This window comes from Metopolophium dirhodum, chromosome 1 (genome assembly GCF_019925205.1).
Source record: "Metopolophium dirhodum isolate CAU chromosome 1, ASM1992520v1, whole genome shotgun sequence".
NCBI classification, from domain to species: domain Eukaryota; kingdom Metazoa; phylum Arthropoda; class Insecta; order Hemiptera; family Aphididae; genus Metopolophium; species Metopolophium dirhodum.
The window spans coordinates 82,351,933-82,370,896 of NC_083560.1; the positions used below are offsets into that span (position 1 = coordinate 82,351,933).

General features: G+C 27.5%; 2 protein-coding genes across 4 annotated transcripts in view; one reads left to right on the forward strand and one right to left on the reverse strand.

Moving 5' to 3' along the window:
• Nucleotides 1-18,964, forward strand: part of LOC132937429 (uncharacterized) — a 216,974-nt gene that overhangs the window by 157,072 nt on the left and 40,938 nt on the right. Inside the window, exon 8 of the mRNA XM_061004246.1 lies at nucleotides 8,280-8,485. Coding sequence (XP_060860229.1) covers nucleotides 8,280-8,485 — 206 coding nt within the window. The remainder of the gene's footprint in view (nucleotides 1-8,279; nucleotides 8,486-18,964) is intronic.
• LOC132937430 (KRAB-A domain-containing protein 2-like) lies at nucleotides 1,553-3,816 on the reverse strand. Of its 3 annotated transcripts, XM_061004249.1 has the most exons (5): nucleotides 2,581-3,816; nucleotides 2,390-2,461; nucleotides 2,249-2,320; nucleotides 1,959-2,166; nucleotides 1,553-1,865 (listed from the first exon to the last, which is right to left on the reverse strand). In XM_061004249.1, the coding sequence occupies exons 1-5, from the start codon at nucleotides 3,640-3,642 to the stop codon at nucleotides 1,615-1,617; spliced, it is 1,665 nt and encodes a 554-aa protein (XP_060860232.1). In that variant the 5' UTR covers nucleotides 3,643-3,816; the 3' UTR covers nucleotides 1,553-1,614. The 3 variants fall into 3 exon arrangements, with proteins under 3 accessions (XP_060860232.1, XP_060860231.1, XP_060860230.1); XM_061004248.1 differs by having other exon boundaries at nucleotides 1,553-2,166; nucleotides 2,638-3,816; XM_061004247.1 differs by having other exon boundaries at nucleotides 1,553-2,166.

An 18,964-nucleotide genomic window follows, 5' to 3' on the forward strand; every position in this document is an offset into this window, starting at 1 on the left:
AAAATGTATATTAAGACTGGAGGCGTGACATTTTATCACTGACTTGGCTCCATATTATATTCTTATATACTATTGTAGCCTATTTTGGCAATTTTGGTTGTTGTAATAGTAGACAGTAGTAAACTGCTGTTGTAGGTTTAGTTTAGACATAATAATTTATTATTTTTTAATATCATACCTAGTGTAAATGGATTGTTTTTCAGTAAAATTGTTCCAAAATAAATAAGATTTATAGTTTATACTGATCACTGAAAACTATAAAATATATTCGTATCAGATAATATTATTCAAAATCTAAAAAAATACAAAACCATAGTATTTGATTCTTTTACAATAGATACATTATATACATTAATATTGAAGTTTAATTTTCGACAAAATTAGATAATAATATGTAAACAATTAATAAAGATTTGAGTTACTTTGTTATAATTATTCAAAAAAATAATCCATGGGGACTTGAAACTTTTACGCATACTATTATATTGTATATACAGAATGTAGTTTTCCAAACATATAAACAGTATAAGTATAAACGGTATAAGTTCCTAACGTTAATAATAAGTAACTGTATGTCGGCATTGATTCAAAAGTCAATTACAGTGTAACAATATACATCATCTAAATGTATATTATTATTATATTTAGGCTGACAGACATTCTTCGATCACAATTATTTTTAGTACCTATGTTATTATTTATTTTTAAATTCAAATTCAATACATACAGAGATATTTATCCAATTACGATGTACACTTGAAATCTATTGTACAGTAGTGTGGTTAACTGATTTCCCCTTTATCAGTATTGTTTTTCATACGTTCAGTAATTCTGATTTTAAGTTTCTTCAAAATCTGTTAACAACACAGCTTAGTATAACTTTTAACTTTCTTCTAAAGATTATCGTAATCTTTAAAATTAAATATATATAGAATTAAATACATAGCCTAAATAATATCCTTTCCCTCTTAACAGTCCTGACTCCTGTCATCGAAAAGTTATCTTTTAACGACCACAATCAATTACCGATACTTCAAACGTAATTTCAAAATTTATTTTAAACTACGAGCTAACATTTTAACATTTAAAATATTACTATTATTTAATTTTTTAAAAGTACAATAAATGTAGTAAAAATTTTATTTTAAAGAACGGATATTTCTCTGTCTCAAAAATACTGTCTTACTATGATTTTATAAGAGAATTTTTGCTCTAAGACTACTCTAAACTCGAACTATTACCTTGTGGTCATGTTTTCGTGCATAATCGTATGCGTATCTGCGTCCCCTTAATATTGTTAATGACTAGGTAACTGATTTGTGTGGAAAATATTTTTTGATCATATGAACGGTAAAATTGTATATGTTACAGCTAAAGTGTTGAATTCCGTTATTTTATGAAATAACTAGGTAGTTCATGAATTACCTACGAATATTAGTTAAAGTATGAAATAATACATGAAAATTGTACTTTAACTAGTTATTTCATAGAATATCTAGTTATTCTGTACAATTTCAGTTTGATATCCGTTAAAGTATAAAATACATTAAAATTTAAAATATATATTATAATATTTTATTTTACTGAATTATGAATTAATTATAGTTATATTATTTATTTATTTGTACATGTAAGGCTATTATGGCATTTAGAGTTGCACAACACCTCTTTTTTTCTACAAACACATCGCTTTGTGTCACATTTTTTGGTACAAGTGCATTTAAAAAAACCCTGACCAGTTCCCAGTGACTGCGCAGTTGCCGCAGATCTTAATGTAATACTTTCATTTGGAACAGCTTCTACAGCTAACAAATTTTCTGAACATACTGTGAACTGGGATCGAGAGTATAGTTGTTTTAACACTCCTGTAATTATATAATGTTTAAGGTAGGTAACAAATAAATAAAAAATTAAAATAAAAAATAAAAAATTACTTGTATTATTTAAATTTTTCTTACCATCATTGCATCCCAGTTGATAAAACCCATCGTCAGTTAATTTTAAAACAACTGCAATAATTGAACGAGGATCACCCTTTCCTCTATCAACATCGGGAATTTTGATACGCACTGTAGAACCAATATTAGCAACCGCAAATTTAGTATTTGATAAATCTTTCATTCTTTTTGCCTGTTTTTCCAAATTTTCTTTAGCTTTTTTCCTCTCCTTAAAACATTTAATTATTTTTGTAATTACAATATTAAAGCTAATTTAGCTATATAATAGCTATAATATAATATTGACCTACCGTAGCAATATTTAAATGAACTATATCTTTTTCTGTGCCAACTGTTGGTCGATCTACGTCAGTAACGTCATCCTATAAAATATAAATAAATAATTAATTTAAAAATAATAAAAATAATTAATGATTAATTTTTCCTCCTACCGTAGCAATATTTAAATGAACTATATCTTTTTCTGTGCCAACTGTTGGTCGATCTACGTCAGTAACGTCATCCTATAAATAAATACTTAATTAGTCAATTACATTAATACAACTTTAAAGACATGGATGACATATTTATCATAAACTATTGTAAATATATTATTTTTTTTTTTTTTTTTTTTATGACATACCATATTATCCAATCGGGTTTCTGTCTCTAGCCCTGAGTTAATAGTTTGTTGACTTACAGCTTCTTCTTCAGATTCCATTTTACGCAAGATAACTTTAGGTAGAAGACTTGAAGATAGTCCAGTTTTTGGTACACTACCAAACATTGCTTCGTATGGACTACGTTTAATTCCGGAATGTAAAGCTTTATTCTTCATAAATTGTACAAACCGAAGGCCTTCACTCCATTTGTTGGTATTATTGCTTTGCATCCACGTAGTCAGCATATTTTCAATATCCTGGTTTGCTCTCTCTACGCTGCCCTGAGATTGGCTATGTCGTGGTTTGCCATGGACAATAGTCAATTCGGGCCACATCTCTTTTAAAGAATTTACAATTTCATTACAAAATTCTCGGCCGTTATCCGATTGCAGTACTGAGGGAGCACCAAATAAACAAAAAATATCCAAAAGAACGTATGCAATCTGTTCAGCTCTTTTACATTTCAAAGGTCTTAAAATACAAAATTTGGTCAGATGGTCCTGATAAACCAAAACAAATTTATACCCTGCGTCAGACTGAGATTGAAAATCAATTAAATCAATTTGGCAACGGCTGTTAAAATCTTCAAACACCATTGGTTTTACAACAATACCTTTTTTTTGACTTTTTTTTTTTTGCTGGCAAGGTATACACAAATCTAAGTATTGCTTAACATCAGATTGAGTAATATTTTTATAACGTTTATTTATTTCATATAACATGCGATCTCTGCCCCCGTGTCCAATAGAAATATGAATTTCATGTAAATAATCAAATATTTCTTCAATCATAACATATAATTTAACATTTTCATTTTGATTACTTACGGGTAGTATTAATTTTTCAATGCCGTTTATTTTTACAATATCGTAATGTTTTTCTAACCAATAGTCACGAGAAGATTCCTTTTTTATTTTCATTTTTCTCACGTCTATCATCAAACTTGCATATTTTTCTTTTGTTAAAACTGCACTATTTGGTTTTAATAAACGATTTTTAACACTAATATAAAACTTTTCTTTCATTAAATCTAATTCATTCATTGTGAACAATATAGTTAATACTTAAAATAATAGTGTAGAGACAAACGAACTAACAGCGAACACGTGTGACTGTAAAACTATTACTAAACTTTAAACCTGTATAATACATGTACCAAATACCAACAACAAAAATCTTATAATAACACGATAAACGATTATCTTATAATAACACGATAAACGATTATCTTATAATAACACGATAAACGTACATTGCGGTCACCGATAATCTTATCTGATTTAATGTGTTATATTAAATTGTTGCGTGTCGTGTTGCGCGGGGTGGCGTTATTTACAATTTGACACATTAACTAAGTGATGCCAGGGAATGCATAAAATAACTAGTTAAAGTATAAACTATATACATTACCTACAAGCTTTAGTTATTTTATAAATTACCTAGTTATTTCATAAACTAACTGATTCAACACTTTAACTGTAACATATAGACTTAACTATGGATTATATAACATAATATATTATTATGATCGAAGCTGGGCAAGAATATTCTTTAACTCAGTGAAAATAGAATGATATGTTTCAATCAATATTATATTTTTGTACGTATAATATAAGGATAATTAAAATGTTCATTAAAATTATTAATTTATCACGTATGACGATGTGATTTTACACATCTGAAAAAAAATCTCTCAAATATTGCAATAATTGCAATATTTGAATTATTCAAATATTAAAAATAAAATATGTATTTATTATTCACACAAATATTGTGTTCAGTAAACAATAAAATATATAAAATATACATAGTTTATTCATGTATACATAATTTGGAAAATTATAACACTGCATAATATTTAGAAAAAAATAAATTTTGACTATTTTTATTGTTTTATCTTTACTTGAAATAGTAAGTAAGTTATAACTAGGGCGTGGATTTTAAAGTAATGATTATTTAAACTACCTATGTAAGTTTTTACGATGTTATTTTTTCTAGAACATTGTGTTATAAACATGAAATATTTAACAAACAATTGTTTTATTTATTAATATATTTTTTTTTAATTTTAATTAAGTAGATAAGAAAGAAAACTAAGGAATAGGAACAAGAATAAATGAACGAGAACAACTAACTACTTTAATTAGTACTAGACCGTATAACCGATATGGACATATCAAAAATTGTTATCTAGTCCTTATCTTATATTAGTAATATGTTGACTTAAAAATCCACGTCCTACGTCGAACTAATAAACTACATACAGATAATTCAACAGACTTTCATAAATTAACTTCCACAATAAAAATATCCTGATTTGAAACATGAAATATAATAGGTATATTATGTATAATATCGTAGCTTAAAATCGTATAACATTTAAACGACAAAAAATAATTACAAATATAGTTATTTTTGTCAAATGTTATGTTACTTCGGATTATATAATAAAAAATATTTTTGAATATCGAGTGAGCTTAATATTATAAAACAATTATCCAGCATAAATATATATTTTTTCTACATATAACATTATTATATTATTGCTGTCGGTGGTAAACGATGACTGAAGGCTGCCGTGACAGTTTATTTTTTAAACTATGTATAATAATATAATATTTATAACATACATATGTGTCCATGCGCAATGCGTGTATATATTGATATACCGTTTTTTGTATATACCGTTTTATTGATCAATAACGTCACGACACGTCTAGAATCAATTAAGAAACCCGTTTCAAACCAATTTGATATGACTGCACAAACGATTTAATTATTTTCTATATCATAATTTTTGTTCAAATATGTCACATATCATTTGGAAAAATGATTTTAAAAAAAATGTTTACCCTTCAAATATTTACGAATGACCGCGTGTCCTCAAAAATAAAGATAGAGAGGTGTAACTAATATCTATAATTTCATATGTAGTCGAATCTAATACAAATAGATAAATATAAATCTTATCATTCAAGAGTCCTTATTTTAAAGATAGATTGATATTTAATAATGTATAATATGTATTGTATAATAATATAACAACTATTTTCCGGATTATGATGTTTTTGAAAAAAATGTATTCACGAATATATAGAATAAGATAATTTTGGATACAGATGTGATTAAAAAATTGTCAATTCAATATCCTCCAAAACAATTCTTACATTGCTTAATTTTATTCATCAATGCCTACTCATTACTTTGTATATAAGAAATTGTACGATTTATGTATTAATATTTAGTATTTAGTACCATAGTATTATAACTTTTAAATGTTAATTAAATATATACACACCTTCATAGTTTGAATTGCAATTTCGAAACGATACACATTTTTACTTCAGAACTCAACAAAATACCTCGCACCAGCACAAAAGGGCTACCTTGTATCCACTATTGTTAGATACCTATGGGAATTTATGGTTTCTTTGTCTAGACAAGAATTAGGCAAGCATTTTTTTTCCAATAAATATATTTGTACCATATAATATTATGAAAGATATTGATGAGTTTGCGTTGTTCTTCTTCTTCATGAATATATTTTGCTTATTAAGAAATACAAAATTAGAATAGAAACAAACTACTATAATTCTGTTAATAAATCTTGGTAGGTATATAATTATGAAGAATTTCATTATATTTACAGGTTACAAGAACTATTCATACCTACAAAACGTATAATTTTATTTTCTCAGTCCTATTATATTGTAATTTATTATAAATGGACATGTATTTCTTAGTTTAATACATTTATTTTTATATGTCATAGTTCATCATGATTCATTCAAAATTGTAGAAAACCAAAATTAATGATATCATCCAAATATAACCGACAATAACGCGTGTCACACATGGGTAATATCTTTTACTAGGGTTAAGGTTAAACTTGTATTTTAACGTCATTTGATGTTTAAAATAAGAGCTCAAAAATGGGTTATGGTTGATTCAGATGCAACATATGCGTTGCTTGCTTCTCGTCTAAATGTATCATAAGTTATTCAATTTACAGATAAAGCACGTTTGGACTAGATACTAATTATTAATATCAACCAATTATTTTACTACGGGAAAATATTTTTTATCGAAGTGTTATACTACATTAAAAACATACAATGGAGTAAAATACTGACGCTGAATTATTTTAATACACGTATAAAAAATAATAAAGCCATGCACATAATATCTCGACCGTATCACATATTTTAAACGTTCCACTCAAATTACCATTTATAGCTATATTATTATTTAAGTCTAGGTCAGAAGTTTCCATTATATATAACAACATTTTTTGGATTACCTACATCAAAGTAACTATAATTTTCATTTTTTGTTAAAATATTCACAACTTAAAATGCCTAAACAAAATAATTGTGCGTATTCCATGTTATTAGAATGCTGTAAGACCAAATTATGAAGATAAAATGTTAACAAAATATTTCGTCAAAATCATTAATATTTGGAAATTAATTCAATAATCACATAATTAATCTCAAAACAGCTCCAAAATATTTTGAAATTATACCAGAAAATGCTATTATAAATATTGAATTACCTATAATAAATGCACAATATTAATTTTGTTAAAACTCGGTGTTGCGTAAGTATTCTAGTTTTACGTTATTTTTTTTTAGTTATTTCCGAATATTAAGAAAAGTGTGAGAAATTTAAACACATACCAACTACCAACTAGATAGAATTTGCTACTAGACACCACCATCAAAGATAAAGTTATAATTGTTTGTTTCTTTAATATATGATGTAAGACACACATAAAAAATCCCATGATTGTATAAGCATTTATTTATTGCTACATTCAGAATCTATAATGTGAGTCTAAAATTAACTTGCTAGTCGATTTCAAAAAATGTTATGCAATGTATACATAACTAAATCTTACTCAATGTTTTCAATGCAATAGAGTAATGATTGATAATGGAAAACAAATACAAAATAAAATGTCCAACAAATTAATGCTAATTCTTCCTAACAAAACTAACTTGATTATTATAAACTTATTATATAGGTAGGTAATGTTATAGTATATACTTAAACTTATATTATTATTTGAGAAGTAGGCCACTCTTAAATTTAAAAGAATATATCATTAGATACGCCCATAATGAAATACAGAAAAGATAATCAGTTAGGAATCTTGTAATATCTTAAAAGTACCATAAATCATATTTTTCATTTAATAAGTAAACTGTTTTATATAATTTTTTTTTTTTTATTATTTTATTGGGTAACCCGCGGCAACATAGGCCATTGGGTGTGGGGGAGGACATTGTAGGTTTTTATATTGGGTAGGTTGATACACGTGTGTGTTGTGTTTTGGCAGAATTTCTAATGGAGCACCCGTAGGTTTCTTCCGTGCCCCGGGTGGGGGGATGGCGGCACTTGTTCTCCGGACACCGTGACTTGCACGGAGAAAAATGCCGCCCAGTGGTCGAGGATCGAACTCGGACCGGCTGTGCCGAATCCGTCGCGTTAGACCGCTCGGCCACCTCGTCCCCTTATATAATTTTATTATTATATCATACACAACTTTATGTACCTATTGCCAAAACGTATAAAATAATCGACAGTATAATATTACTATAATATCGTAAGATGTATTAATCGATATAATTTAGTAAACGTACCTAAATATATTTTTAACCGATATTATTTCATTCAGGTCTCGACTGGAAGCTTTCGAACAAACGTGTTCGGTGGACCAAACAACCAGCCGGTGTGCGGGACCTCCTTCCACGTGTCGCGAGTCCATTCTCGGCATACTGGGGACGATGTTGAGGACGAATTGCGCGTGCAAGGACACGTCTCCTTCCAAGTTCTACGACTGCATGGGGTGGCAACGAGTGTTTTGGTTCAACTCGTGTGTGGGTACGTATACGCATTACACACATATAATATAAGATATTATACTCGTTAAGTAGGTATCAAATAAACACAGGAAATATTTGCAATTCTTTTTTGAATTAAACATGATAATATTATGGTTAAGATTTTAAAAATAAGTTACAACATGATAAAAACATGTTGTTCATTTTATTTTTTAAATTTTAATAATAATATACTTATTTACATTTGTATACATATTATGTAATTATTATCAAGCACCTAATTGTATGTTAATGTGAGTAAATTATTTTTATTTATTATATTATTTTTTATTAATAACATAATTAAAAATTAATCAATTATTTCACTCATTTTTATTTCAAATCACTCTTTGATGAGCTACAAGCTCAAAAAAATATTTATTATATTAATATACCGAATAAAATGAACCTATGACTGTGGTGTAGCTAAAATGCCTATCTAGAACGCCGTGTGATCATATTTTCATAATTTAAATGTTCATAAAAACTAATACGTATTGCTAATTCTGTAAAAGCTGAATTATTTTAGTGTGCACATTACTATGTAAATAATTTTATATATTATATTTAAATGTAAGTTTTGTATTATATTAGTGTAACCAAAATACATCGAATGACGTATCCAATCCGTGGTTAGTAGATGTCTAATCCGCTGTAGGCGTATTGCCCCCCCCCCCCCCCAGTTCTAATTTGTTCTGACAAAAGCTAATTACACTTGAATCGAGTCTTATTAAAATCAAGCGACACTTTTACCAAGACACAATTAAAACAAAATTAACTGCGCCGTATCCAATATGCTACAAGTGGATGCCCACTCAGATCTGATTTACACTGTTTTATAACTGCATATTGCTTGAACTGCTTGAAGGACTACTCATCAAGGTTATATTTATAGTAGTATAACTGCATATAACTATACGATGAAACTCGGCTTTTGAATAATATTATAACATATTATGTTTATAAAAGAAAAACCAGATATATCAGTATAGCTAAATTATCGGTATCATCATCAGGGACTGGAACCTTTGGGATTTTTCCGGTTCTGGTTCCGGTTTGGTTCTTATAAAAAAAATATAATAGGTTCCGGTTCCGATTTCGGTTCTTAAAATTACAAAATATGGGTTCCGGTTCCGGTTAATTCCGGTTCTTACTGGTTCTTAAAAATAATTTTTTTCAAAAATTACCTTATTGCTTATTAGGTAGATTTTTTACTCATAAAGTCATAACTTGACCCAGTCTTATAAAAGATACTTTTAAAACTGTATTCAAATACAAATACAAATACATCCATTCAAAAAGTATTTAAAATACATTCCAAATACTTATTTAATTTTACTCAATTTATTTCAGTTTGCAAAATTAATTTTGCTGTCGACCATTCTCGGTACATTACCAATGAAAAATGCAACCCGTATGTGTGTAAATTAATCAGTCTCGGTCGTACCTATAATACGATTATTTCGAGTTAAAATTTTAAAATACCACATCTTACTATATACAAAACAAAAATATTTCTATGAAAAATAATTATTTGATTACAACAAAATCCAATTTAAATAAAATGTTTAGTTATTTGAAATACAGGACTTTTTCTTAGAACCGATAAGAACCTAAAAGAACCGGAAAACTAATTGTATATTAAATTGGGGTTCCGGTTCTAATTCTGGTTCTAAGCATTGTAAAATATGGATTCCGGTTCCGTTTCCGGTTCATAGATTTTCTCCAAGAACCGGTTCTAGAACCGGTTCCGTTTCCAGTCCCTGATCATCATTGCAAAACCAATTCCACCTCACAATAACTGTAAGTGAAGACTGTAAATTATTATTAGCTTGTCGTATTCCTGACCAAGGTATCTCTTGGTGAAACAAGGTCCACTTACCCCGATGTATTCAAGAAGGTGGAAGGCCGCAAGCAGATAGTTCACCCTGCTCCAACATGCAGCACACGAGAGTAATATACCTGATCTAAATAATGCTCAAAATTATATACACCTAAACTTATATCCACCTTTGGTATACCAAATCCTCCATAAGATGTCAATGCCGTAGCATACCTAGAATTCGTTTTTAGTAGACTCTTGATTCAAATGATTTTGTAATGACCAAAAATCCTAATTATATTACTAATCGTTGCTATGGAATATGAATATAAATACCATTGATTTTATAATACATATTTTGTATATTATAAAATCATTGCAAAAAAATATTGTCCAGCCCTTATTTTATAATAAAATAAATATACTTAATTAGGTTCACTTATCTTTGAACTGTGACCAATATAATGGTTATATAACATAATCATTTTCGGAAATGCTTGAATCATTGATATGTCAATTTAGACAGTAAAGTCATTGCAATAACATTTTTTACGTTCAAATATTTGAATTATAATTGTAGTAATTAGAACTATTCAAATAGATATATAATTATAATACAAGTATAAGTCAATTATATCTTTAAAAATATTATTTTCTTAAAAGTAGTTATCTATAATTGGTTGTGTAATATAAACGTAATTTTCTTTTTATAAATAGTTGTAATTAATTAAACATATTTTGATGTACCTAACTTTTATTTAAATATTAAATTTATAAAATATCTTCTTTAGTAATAATATATTAAAGCTGTAAATTAATTTTGTTTGAAGGGTGTTCTTTAAATGTGCACGTCTAATTTCGATCAAATTCGTTTTATACATGTTCCTTGAAATCTTGCAAAAGGTTATATTATGGTACTTTTCATCCCGGAATTGCACTTATAAGTGTTGTACCACACATGAATTTCGATTCGAACAATTAAAATTTAATATTTTATTATTAAAAATATACAGTAGATCATTGGTTAAATAATATAAAATTATAAGGTTAATTATATTACCTTTGATTGGATATACATTTTTTAATTTATTTAAAATTTATAATTATTTTGGAAACTTGAAATAAATAAGTATATGGTTCCTTTTTATTTATTTATTTATTTATTTATAATATATAAACGCCAAACGGCAATTTTAAATTTACAGATTAAGTTTAAATTTAATAGATATAACAATAATATAATAATACAAATACACACAAAATTAGAACATATGAAAAAACACAACATAATTTAAACTAAATGGTAATACCTTAATTTAGCTATATAAATCTATGATATAACATATTTATAACAATGATATTATTTAATTACTTATTAAAATCAAAATTAAGATTGTTAAGATTACGAAGCATTCTGTGCAAGGGGTGATTATGTCCGTATAATGTATTGTGAGTTGGAACTTGGAAGAGTGCGTGATTTCTGGAGAAGAAGGAAAGAATACGAAAACATATTTTAGAGAGGAGATCGGGTGCATCTATGGTGCCACCTAGGAGCGAGGTTATAAAGCGCTCATCGGCATCTTGTCGACGAGTTAACAGCATTGGTATTCCCAATGAACTACGAATTAAGGAATAGTCATGCGTAGGGTGAGGTATCTTCATTATGTAGGCAATGTAGGAAATAAATCTATTTTGTACACGCTCGAGTCTTAGTTCGTCTTTAGCTAGGTAGGGATGCCACACCACCACACCGTATTCTAATATAGAACGTACTAATGAGATGTATAATGTGCAGAGACAACGATCAGAAGAAAACTGATTAGTATTGCGTTTAATAAAACCCAATACTTTTAAAGCTTTACCTACAGTGACATTTATATGGTGCTCAAAATTTAATGATGGTGAGTAATGAATACCAAGATCTTTATAGAGGAAGACACGATTAAGAGAAGTGCCATTAAGAGAATAGTTGTGGTAGATAGGACATCGCTGCCTAGAAAACGACATAACATGACATTTGCTTATATTAAGGCTAAGACCAATGGAGTACGCCCAACTTGCAAAAATATCTAGTTCTGACTGTAGGATATGACATTGATTAAGATTGTCTATTTTAAGGAATATTTTTATGTCATCAGCAAAAAGAAGGAGTTTAGCCTTAGTGATCCATTTGGTTATCGAGACATATACTTTTCAGTATAGGGTTAAGGTATTTGGAGAAACTTCGATTTTTATATGTCATCTGTTTTCAATTAAGGATGCATAACAATTTGTACGTATCCATTATAAAAACAACATGACAAAACATCGTATAAAGCGCCTGGTGCTAATGTAATTTTGTACACAAAAATACGCTTTACGGAATTAATGATCCTGCTCTATAGAATCAACCAAATTTGATAATTTTTTTTTAACTAATATATAGTAATATTATACAGGTCACATCAAACTCCATTTTCAATATTCTAATCCCAAACTGTATAATATGTCTTCAAAAATAATATAATGTTAAGCATTTTTTTATTAACTATATTATACCACTATTTGAAATAAAATAAAAATCAGAGTTCGTGCGTCCTGTGACAAGTCCTCTTTTTTTAGAAAAATATAGTTATCGAAATCTGACAATTCTAAAAGGTCTGAGAGTTATTCCAGTGAAGTCATTTTTTCAATATTATACACCCTATATGTCCCCCTAAATAGATATCGGGTAGTAGATTAGTGATCAAGTATTTTAACTAAGGTGGCAAATAAAATATAAAATTTAATTTTCAAATTTTATAGAATTGCAGAAAATTTGAATAACTGCAGGCACCCGGCCCCTTAACGCACATCTTTGAATAATTGACTCTTGCAATTATTAACGGCAATATTTTCTTTTTTTTTTCTTGCATATCACAAATTTAAAATATTCAAATTGTATACGCTGTGATTATTAAATTATACAATTTATTGTAATATTGCTTGTAACACGCACAGATACATTTGGCTGTACATTTGTCCAAGAAAGGCTTCAAAACGGATGAACCGATTTTCACGAGGTTTTCACAGGTATTTTACAATATAACGAAAACCAAAAAATTTTAGATAGGTAGATGTCATTTATTAATTTTAACCTATTAGAGTCGTGTAATATAACTAGTATATAATAAAAAATATAAAATTAAAATCGACCAGCTGAATAATATGGTCCTCATTTTTAAAACTGAATTGATTCAATATAATATTTGATATTATAATATTTTTTCAGATAATAAACATTTAAATATTATTAACATGCTGTATTGCATTCGTATTGTGTAATTATATAAGATAGGTAGAAACTTACAAAATTTTCGACGTTATCCGTTTGTTTTTTCACCTTCTGAGTTTATACAATCATTGTTTGATGTGCATAATATGGTTTCACAAGCAGTTTCAATTACTTCTTAGTGTTGAAGTTTCTTACGTTATAATTTATATATTTTCTTAAATTTACATAATATACTTTTCAATCACAACTCTTACTCATGTGATCAAAATTTGTAATGTTTGAATTATCAAGCAATCTAATACACTATAGTTATAGTAATAAAATATTAAAATGTACGTTGTCTAATATAGTTATATGTATATTGGATCAACAAAAACTTGGTTTTCTTTCATCATATAGAGTACCTCCCTATTATTGGATATTGTGAAATATATATATAATAAATATGTAATGTATAAAATATATAACAATAATGTGAGATTGATTTTGAACAGTTGTATGTCCAAACTTAATAATATTGTGTAAAGATCCATTGATTAAATATTCAAAGATAGCCCCATTAGAACTTGATGACGCTTAATAAAGTGAAATGTGAGCTATCAATAAAAGTCAGATATTATCGAATTAAACATATTTAAATATAAGTTAAAATCTCACTTTAAATAAAATTAAAATAAATTTAAACTTATTTAATATAATAGAAATTAAACGGGTTCTTTAAAAATAAGGCGAACTTAAAATTATCATTCAAAATCAAAACCCATATAATATGACTTTAAGAAACTAAATTAAAAGGAAACTTCAATTTACATCAGTTCTTATAAAGTTATATCACATATGAAATAGTTTAAAGTATACAATTATAATAACCTAAAACATAGAAAAAAACCTTTAGAAGAACAACAAGCAATTAGTTCCCCAGAGGAATGAAAAAATCAAGGGAGATATTCAAATTGAAAATAAATCATCTAACTATTACAATAGAACTCACTTATCAAAAAAAAAACGCAGAAAGAAAAGAAAATTTTTAATAAAAAAAACAGAAAAAAATTATTTGAGAACAGTAAACTATATGGACGCGTTTAGCGTAAGCTCACGAATAAAAATATCAAAAGTTTGGAATTAAATTTGGTATCTTAAAAAAGAACACCCTACCAATAGAAACAATGAAATAGTAATAAAAATTAATAAGTTACAAATATATTAGTGACAATATTATATACTATCCCAAAATCTTACACGAGAATAAGTCTCGAGAAAATAATCGACTAGGTATCACTTCTAATGTTGACACCTATTAATTCGATCACACCAACTAACTAATTCAATGAATATTATTATATAATTTACTATTATGCTACATGTGATTATAATAATATTAATAATCAATAATATACCTTATAGAAATAGTGGTCACACACCAGATAGGTTAAATGCTTAATGTAGATCACTTGTTGGAAAAGGTTTGCGACCCCAGGAGACTAGCAGATACTTTGAACCGGCTGCAACTCGATTGAGCACAGTTTACCTTTCTCACAACTCGATTGAGCACAGAAATACGTACCACGTTGCCGTTTTAATTATTTATGAAATAAAAATGCGGGACAATTTTTTTTTACTTAGATACTAAATACAATATAACCTTACATTATTATTTAATTTATATTATCGTTTTTTTTACTATAAAAATTACTAACAAAGTTTAAAAACTTCATAAAAAATATATATATAAGTATATATGATATATCATAAATAAATCACAAATTTTAAAGTGGTATCTCTAAATACTTATTTTCCACTTTTAATAAATACCTATAATATTAGTAAACCTGCAGAATTGTTATTTCTTAAATATTGGTTGTAAGCCATTATTGTTGCACTAATTTTTTGCCGAATTGTCATCATCCTTTCAGCCTCAGTTACTTGTAAACCATATCAACCAAATGTATATGTGGGTGAGACTTGTAGAATTGTAAATTATAAGTTCTATTAAAACGTTCTACCACGTTTGTTGTTCTAAAAAAAAAATTAAATTTCATAGAAAAAATATGAAATACAGAGAGCGGCATAAGTCAGTTCCCGCTGTCTAGCTTATTAATATTATTATTATTATTATTATTGAGGAACCGACTTTTGCTGCAACCTGTATATAATAATTGGGTATGGGGTAATATACCTTCGATTAAACATATGTTCTTTAGCCCATATATTTGGAGGAAATGGATATCATCATCTATATAATTACTAAAAATAATATAATCAGAAAATTCCAAGCTGACACTATCATTTGGACATTCATAAGATCGACGAACGCATCGTCTACTTCATGGCTACGAAAAAAAGTGAACCCAAAAAAACGTTTTATCCAATAGTTCCCCGTTTTCTATTTGTGGTATCACTTTTTATCTATAAAAATTAATAATACAATTAATGCATAATTATTTTGTACTTACTTTTTGCCACTAGAATTGGCCTAAATGAAATCGGCAAGTTATTAATTGTACATTTTCAAAAACTTGATATGCGGATTGGTGAGCTGTTTTTCCAAAGTCAATGTGTAATTTTTATCATAAATCGTAGGTTGAAAACACAAGTAATGCATACAAAACTATTGTCTTCATTAATACATATAAATATATGGTTGTCCATGCAACTTGTAAAAACACGTCTTCTGTTGACTTGTGGAATGTGGGAAGTATTTTTCGTCATCTGTCATACATGTAACGACATTCGTTATGACGTCGAAATATTTAAGATGGTTATAAATAAAATTATTGAAAATTTTGTTTCAATTTTGAAGGATAAGTTACACTTTAGCGCATATTTTACAATTTTCACGTAATACTTTCCATTCTAATTTACTAGGTGAATTTCCTACATGATTATGTCGTCCACTTGATTTAATAATATTTTTTTTATCGGTTCCAGGATAAATCATAGCTGTACAATTATTTTTCTTGCATCGTTATTTTAACTCGACATTTTTATGAACCCAATAAATCTATACTTAAAAGCTCCAACATTTGCCTATCTTTTCGTCTTTCTGATGAAATTACCTTTATTTCACTAATTTTCATGGTGTTCGGCCATTCGGCGTATATATAATAAACAATAACTAAAATAAAACAACGACAAACAACGACTAACCATTAATGCTTGATACTTTTGAGTCTAACTTACTTTTGGCTAACAATCCAAAAACCTAATTCAATATCAGACAAAATATAATATGTTCAGATAATGTAATTTGAACGTATTGAACATAATCGGCAAGAATGTCGATGCATAGTGTACCATTGACTTACGATTAAAATACACCTCCAATACGACTCATAAAGCTCAACGATTAACAAATAAAACGAGATAGACACATCGGCAACGTTTCATTCGTTTGACTGTGCTCAATCGGTTTGTTAAAAATATGGACCGTTCTCAATCAGGTTGCTTAAAAATAGGGAACATGCTCAATCGGGTTCCACCTCTTTGGGTTAGGTAAATGTTGAGTCCCTTGTAACATTCGTTACACCCTATATATATTATACACTAAACAAACAATACAGGGTTGCCGAATACAAAATATACACACTCAAAAATTGTCGACCCGTCCACATTATTCTTTATTATTAAAATGACATATGGCATTTGGTTTGACAGTAACCATCAACAGGACCGAACTCTCTTATATACACTTATTAACAGCCTTCTTCCTATACAGTAAAGTACTATTTTGAATATAATAATTATTAAACATCTATAAGCCAAACGTATCTTATTATTGATGAAATACCTTATACACAGTGCTCTAACCCCTAGCTATTGAACACTTATCCATAAGGGATAGAAAACCTTTTCTGGATAACTAATATCATAACTATAGGTTCCCCCGATATTGTTGGACTCTCGATTGTCAACGTTCCACGTAAAATTATTTCTACTCGCTTACAATGACTTAACTGAATAAATAAAATATCCTATAACAGCTAACCTTTTTGCTTTGTGCATAACCTTTGATGTACAATCTCTAAACTTACAACAATCCAAGGAGTTCTCTAAGAAACATCATCCAAACTCAGAATAATGTCAATATAATTTTATTTTTAAATTCTCCAACCAAGTATCTCAATGCATTATTTTTCCTAAGAAAACGGGCACCACATAAATAAATATAAAAATAAAAAAAGGTTGACAAGGGGGTACTACCTTTCTGCTGTGCAGTAGTTTTCAAGCATATCATTGTAATGGATGTGTTATATTTGAATTAATTAATAAATCATTATATACAAAAACGATTCTGAGTGGAGACGTTGTGTCAGCCTAGCATATTCGTATAAATAATCAAATTTAATAGTAAAAAAAAAAAAATTAATAAAAATCGAAAATAAAAAATGTTAAAATAAACAGCGTAACTTTCCGGTGAACTTTTTCTGTTTGATAGAGATAGAAAAACTTGTTGGGAACCATAAATTAAAATATCTAATATTACCTCTAAAATCTCACAACGTTTATGAATTTCTAACTGAAAAATAATTTACATAATTTGAAATATTATCATAGCTACAAATAGCTCGATAAAAGTTAAAATAGTTTGAAAATTCTACCATGTATGGAAAATGTTATTATATATATTTGGTGAACATTTCAAGACTCTACAACTATCTATTTTGGAAATAGGTTTTGAAAATATAAAAATTCAATTAATGAGAATTCCATAATTTACCACTAAATATGAAATATCGTAAAAATTATAAGTTCAAATGCTCATAAAAAAAGGAATGTTCCGTTTAAGTATATTTTTTTTTTATTAAATGTAGAAAATTATGTGAAATCTTCTATTAACATTTTTAATCTTGGCTATAAAAAAGAAACCGTTTATGAATTTCTTACTAAAAAATAATTTACTACATTTTAAAAATTTCTCATGGCTATAAATAGCTCAAAAGCATCAAAATGGTTTGTAAATTTTACCATATTTGGGTAATTGGTATTTTAGCATTTGGTGAATATTTTAAGTATCTAGGATTATTGGTTTTTGAATTACAACAAAATACAAAAATTGGTTGATGAAAATGGATTAATTTACCGATAAACATCTAATATAGTTAACATTTTAAATTTAAATGCCCATAAAAAGTTAATATTATTTTCCACCAAACTTTTTTTTTCAAGTTAGAAACATTTTTTGAGAGTTTTCTATCAACATTTCTAATGTTAGCTATGAAAGGAAATATTTTTATGAATTTCTAACTAAAACATGGTTTGAAAATTTTGATTTATTTTGTCAAAATTTGAACTTTAAATGCATTTAAAAAAAATAATAGTGCCTATACCTATTATAATGTCTATAATATTTTTGAATTTAAACTAATTAAACTTATAATGGATCTTTCATTAGATTTTCAAGTATT

Bases quoted from the DNA above. Each gene is read 5' to 3' on its own strand.
- LOC132937430 (XM_061004247.1), bottom strand. From the start codon at position 3,642: ATGAATGAATTAGATTTAATGAAAGAAAAGTTTTATATTAGTGTTAAA. The intron at 2,462-2,580 runs GTATGTCATAAA...ATTTATTTATAG, and splicing joins AAACCCGATTGGATAATATG to GATGACGTTACTGACGTAGA. The intron at 2,321-2,389 runs GTAGGAGGAAAA...TATATTTTATAG, and splicing joins TTCATTTAAATATTGCTACG to GATGACGTTACTGACGTAGA.